This window comes from Berghia stephanieae, chromosome 4, assembly GCF_034508935.2.
Source record: "Berghia stephanieae isolate SIO BIC M18660-M18661 chromosome 4, UCSD_Bste_1.3, whole genome shotgun sequence".
In the NCBI taxonomy this organism is placed as follows: Eukaryota; Metazoa; Mollusca; class Gastropoda; order Nudibranchia; family Aeolidiidae; genus Berghia; species Berghia stephanieae.
The window spans coordinates 83423881-83429972 of NC_088363.1; the positions used below are offsets into that span (position 1 = coordinate 83423881).

At 31.8% G+C, this 6092-nt stretch overlaps 1 protein-coding gene across 1 annotated transcript in view; it reads left to right on the top strand.

Annotated features, from left to right (window-relative positions):
* Nucleotides 1-5779, top strand: part of LOC144971402 (kinesin-like protein unc-104) — a gene marked incomplete in the record, with an annotated part of 118171 nt that extends 112392 nt beyond the window's left edge. Inside the window, 6 exon segments of the mRNA XM_078912245.1 lie at nt 52-261; nt 510-625; nt 1230-1470; nt 2167-2286; nt 4529-4647; nt 4839-5779. Of these exon segments, the coding sequence (XP_078768371.1) occupies nt 52-261; nt 510-625; nt 1230-1470; nt 2167-2286; nt 4529-4647; nt 4839-4878 (846 nt within the window).
* Nucleotides 5780-6092: the final 313 nt, after the last annotated feature.

The window sequence follows — 6092 nt, forward strand, 5'->3', positions numbered from 1 at the left end:
TTTATTTTTTAAATGTGAAAACTCTCTCTGTCAAATTCTTTACTCTGATAGGTGCAGAACCAGCGAATTCAGAAAGAGGACAAGAAGGAAATGAAGAATGACGAGAACCCCAAGGACGTCGATGTCAAGGAGAAGCCCATTCAAATCTTGAGTCGTGGGGAGAGCCTGGAGCTGAAAACGGATGGAAACCCAGAGAAAGAGCTGGCAGCCAAGTGTGTCCGTTACATGCTGCAGGGAAGACTTCCTTTGAAACCACCTCCAGTAGGTCAAATTTCATTTTTTGAAATAAAGAAAAGAGAAAACATATTGAAAATAACAAACAGGCAATTATCAATATCAAATCAGATTTAGGATAGCTTGTGATAGAAAAAAAAATGAAAGAAAGTGATGATGTTTTGTTTATCTTTCATTGCTCCGATTTAAAAAAAAATATTATGGCAGCAATATTGACATATTAAAGCTTTTCTTTTAAAAGTATGAGAATGAAATGTCAATTTGCTTATTGACAGATCGATGTGATGACGGCATCCAACACAACAGCAACATCTGAGGAAAGTGATGGTCACTCAAGCAGCGATTCTCTGGGCACCAGTCTGACCAGTTCCATGGCATCGGACATGCTGAAGTAAGTGAAAAGAAATTTGACTAACTGTCTCAATCTAATGTTTTTTGGCGGTGAAAAGTATAAATGATAAAGTTTGTGTTTAATGAAATGCTTTTATTGTGGAGAATGGAAATAGTTTTTTAACTATAAATGCCTTACCTCAATTCTTTTGATATGGCTTGACAAAATACCAGAATGATACGGTGGGTCACAATTGTCAGCACTACCATTGTTTCAAGCATTATAAAAACAAACAAACAAACAAAAGTGTGAGCTTTGATATGGCGTTTTATCCACAAAATATACTTGGAGCACTTTGCAAGGGGTCTGAAGCCAACGCCAACATTAAGCATGTAGGACAAGACTGGGCACTATTACAAATTTTGTTTACAGTGGGTATCATACAACTAGACTATAAAGTCACACAATGATGTAAATCTTAGAGAATCTAAGACCGTCCATTTACCACCTCAGTAAAGTATGAACACAGTGATCTCTTGATATTTCTCAGCTCAGCTCATTAGAATGTAACTTTCTGTCCATCGAAGAGGGTTAAATATTCATATCTTTAAAAGGCGAAGACATGGGTCAGTTATCAAATCGATTTTAAAAATTTTTTCTTCAGGTCTGTGACGAACGTTCCCATCCAGAATAGCAAATCCTGTGACAGTCTCCTGACCACGTCACCGTCTCCATCTAGTGATTCTGCAGACAGGAAGTTGTCCCTTCCCATCAAGCCCATCAACCTGGACCAGCCCATGTTCCTGCCAGATGTGGAGGAAGTGAGACCAAGTCCAGTTGTTTCACGAAGAGGTTACCTCAACTTTCTGGAGGACAACACAAAAGGCTGGGTTAAAAAATGGGTGGTATGTTTGCCATAAATTTCACTAAATCTGGTCATTTTTAGCTGAATCAGATGAAGAGAATTGAGAATTAAAGTGAAAATGATTAGAAATAAGAGAATAAAGTAATGTATATAAAATGATTAATGTCTTTACATGTGAGTTGGGAAATGAAAGTTTACTTTATCATGCATATAAACTGCTCTTGGATCAGGATGGACAAATTCTTTTTGACCTGGACGATAGGGAGACGATACTCCTGTCACTTGGGGATTGGTTTTTTTAAAATTTAATTTTGTTTGTTTGTTTTATTTTCTTTTTGCAGATTTTTTTTGTCTTTGTCTCCCTTTTAAAAAAAAAAATTGATTACCTAAGAAATTCATTTTATTTTTCTCACAATCAAAAGGTTATATTTTGAAGACGATGTTTTTATTCATTTACAAATCCATTTATTATTGAAGAGAAGTCTTATAATTTTTCTTAAATTGAAATTTTATAGTGTCTCGACCCAGGTGTTAAGTTGGCTACATTCGAAAAATTTTCTCTACTTTTTAAAGAATTTTTTATTTCTTTGTCTCTTCCCTCCCCCTTTTTTTCTATCTCAATTATTTTATATCAGCCAGATAGTTAAGGGACGAAATAAGACAATTTTTTTTCCTGAAATCTCCTTATTCAAAGCTTACTTGATATTATTTTTCTTATAATATTATTTTTGCTCAGATTGTACGTAGACCATACATGTACATATACGGCACAGAAAAAGACCCTGTAGTGAGAGGGATTGTAAACTTGGCCACAGCAGAGATTGAATACTCAGAGGATCAGCAAGCTTTGCTGAAGGTGAGCTGTCTGGAATGTATTCATTTGCATAAGGTGTCTTTTCTAGATATTTATATCTTTACACTTTTATAATCTGTATGTCCCTTAATTTACACTATGTAATTATTCTTACAGCCTACAATATTATTATACTATATATACCTATTACCAAATTTTACTTTACCACATTATATTTACGTATATTATGTTTATGTATGTATCATTGTCGGCATTTTATACGTCTGTACAAAAATTTTCTTTTGGATGAACAAAGTGCATTATTATTATTATTATTATTCATTTGCATAAGGAGTCTGGAATGGATTCATTTGCATCAGTTCTATTGAAAATAAAAGTGACTTGTCTGACTGATGAGTTTTCCATGAAAACCAACGAGAAAATTTTTTTTAAATTCCATTGGAAAATATCTCAAGTATTAGGGAAATTTGTTTGTAATGGAAAATATCTCAAGTATTAGGGAAATGTGTTTGTCATTGAAAATATCTCAATTATTAGAGAAATGTGTTTGTCATAGATTCCAGCCTTTAGTGATGATAATCTTCCGCGAGTCAAGATTTTCTTTGTAACTTTGTAAGTAGGTCAAGAGTGGTAGTACAGTTATTGGTTCTTTTAAAAAGATAAGTATTATAATGTCCCCCTAATTTGAAAAAAAAGCCCCATCAATTAAACTTCTTTCACTCTCTTTCTCTCTCTCTCTCTCTCTCTCTCTCTCTCTCTCTCTCTCTCTCTCTCTCTCTCTCTCTCTCTCTGTTTCTCTTTGTCCATCTCTCTCATTCTGTTTTTCTCTTTCTATCTTTCCCCTCCCTATCCATATATCTCTCTCATCCATTATTCTCTCGATCTTCATGTTAACTTTATTAAGGTCATATTGGAGATGATATTAATCTGTTACAATTATAAGGGGTGCGCGGGTGGTTGGATGGGAGCATCACCCTTGAATCATATACCTATGATGTTCGCATGGGTGTACGATCCGATAGTGATGTCGTTTCTTCTTCTCTTTACTAGCCTATCCTGCTTCTTTAGTTTGTGATTAACGGGTGGTTGGATGGGAGCATCACCCTTGAATCATATACCTATGATGTTCGCATGGGTGTAGGATCCGATAGTGATGTCGTTTCTTCTTCTCTTTACTAGCCTATCCTGCTTCTTTAGTTTGTGATTGTATTTTTGACAGGGGATATTTTTTTTTCTGTAAATCTTCTGCCTGTTTGTTCTTGGTTATTTATAATTTAGCTTATGATATCTTTAGGTTATGATTTTGATTTACATTTGTACTATTTTTGTTAGATTGCTTGTTTTTTTGTTTCAGCGGTCTCTCATATAACCTCAATTGTGTTGGAAGAGACCTAAAGCAACAAACAAACAAACAAAAAATAAGGGGTGCTGAACTAAGTTAAAGCTTTGTTTTTACAATGTTTTACAATTTTAAGTTATTAACGATACTTCAGTCTTATTTGTAAGAGCCGTAGCTACTTTGCTACAGTAACAAAGATAAAACAAGTAAAAACAAATACTTTCGGCCTTTTGACCAAAAGTTGATTTTAAATCTCTTTGAATAAAAGGTATTTTTAGCAAATTGTTTTAAGGAAAACATTTGCATAAAGTAAGTTATATCTCTACTGTTAAGAATAGATGTACACAGGAAGTAGTATTATAATATACGAAACTGTGATATTTTATCTTTGATTTTGTTTGGGTTTGACTGATGGACAGATACATTTTCCTCCTTTTTGATAATTCTATTATCATCACTGATCCCTTGGTTGTGTCCACCACAGTTAATACTATAGACTAATGCTCTATTCTATAAATTAAATTAACAATTCAGACCATATTAGAATGAGTAAAAAACAACTCACATTCGTCCAAGATGGCCGTTTCTACACTCAATGTGTTTTGTCAGTTGGATCAGATCTTGGTTAAAGGATAATTCTGTCGTATTCATTATGAGTTTTTTGTGGTGCGTCAAAGGGTATCTGTGTGTGCATTGCAGTGTGATCGGGTGGGTATGTTTGTTTGAAGAAAAAATTGTTTAAAGATATATATATATATATATATATATATATATATATATATATATATATATATATATATATATATATATATATATATATATATATATATATATATATATATATAATATATGTCATAGCAAGAAAGGAGCATAGAGAATAAGGATCAGAATTGGTTTGATAAGGAAAATACTGTAATTCAAATGATTGGCTCAATGTCTCCACAGATCCAAAATGCTTTTACAGTGAAGACGAAATTGAGATGTTTCCTGCTCCAGACAATTGATGACAAAGATTTCCATGACTGGCTGTACGCCATCAATCCACTTCTAGCTGGCCAAATAAGGTAATTACATGTGTATTCAATAACGACAATTGCCTTTTTTTATAGTCATACACAGAAGACTTGAGTAATTTGGCATTTTATGACATTTTTATTGAAAAGTTCCATTCATTTATTTACCTGACTTTGTGTAGTGATTTTCATCTATTCTTCTACTTAATAATTTACTTTTTTGCCTTTTCAAAAAAAATCAGATCCAAGCTTTCACGCAGGAAACAACCTCAAAAGATCTGAAATCTTCCAAGAACGTGAAGGAAGCCCATTTGCCATGAGCTAAATCATCACCAATTTCATATTCTGTGTAATCATCCCGTCAAAACCAAACCACATCACAGCTTGTAATTCATGCATAATTCATGCTTATTTGTAACGAGCCTGGCAGAACAAGATGCGTCATCATTATTTTTATTCTAATGGATATTTTAATATTGATTTATAAAAATCGATTTTGTGACATTACTATTTTATTGGGGTCTTTTTTCTTCTGCCTCTTAGATAATTTGGTTTTTATAAAAAAAGATGTGAGTTGATAATAATGCTTTCTATTGATTTGATAAGAAAAGCAAACATTAATTTATTTTTTTTTAACCATAATTATAATGATTTCAGATTTGATGAAGATGAATAAAAAGTAGATTATTTTGTAGATGGTCAAATAATCTTTTGATTGATCCTTCGTTCTCTAAATGTTCTGGAATAATTATAGTAATGGCATTTACCACCAAAAAAAAATCTTGAGGAAGATTTTGTTCTTTCTTTCGTCACATTTTCGTCTAATGAGGTCTTCCCTCAAGTTTTATAGTGAATGCCTTTTAATATTTATAACATTATTTTTTTTTTTTGGGGGCGATAGAGAGCTCTTAGTTCTGCCACTCACCTATGATCACTATTCATAACATTAGCTGTTATGTTGTATCGCAATTGTTAGCATTGTCCTGTCTTAGCTTTACGTATTATGATATTATAATTAAATGCAATTTGTTATATATACATACAGTGGATAGCGTAAATTTCCCTTTTTTTCTTGAATGATTTTGATCTTAGCCATATTATTATTATTATTATTATTATTATTATTATTATTATTATTATTATTATTATTATTATTATTATTATTATTATTATTATTATTATTATTATTATGTTGTTGTTGTTATTGTTGGTGTTGTTATTGTTGTTGTTATATTATTATTATTATTATTATTATTATTATTATTATTATTATTATTATTATTATTATTATTATTATCATCATCATCATCATCATCATCATCATCATCATCATCATCATCATCATCATCATCATCATCATTTTTATTTTTTACATTTTTTTCAAGGAAAAGAAAAATCAAACAACAAATAACACATTGTCCTGGGCATGCTTGGTCAAATTCCTTCAGATCAGTATTAGTTTGAACTCCTGTAAGCATAGATAATGAAGACTTTGG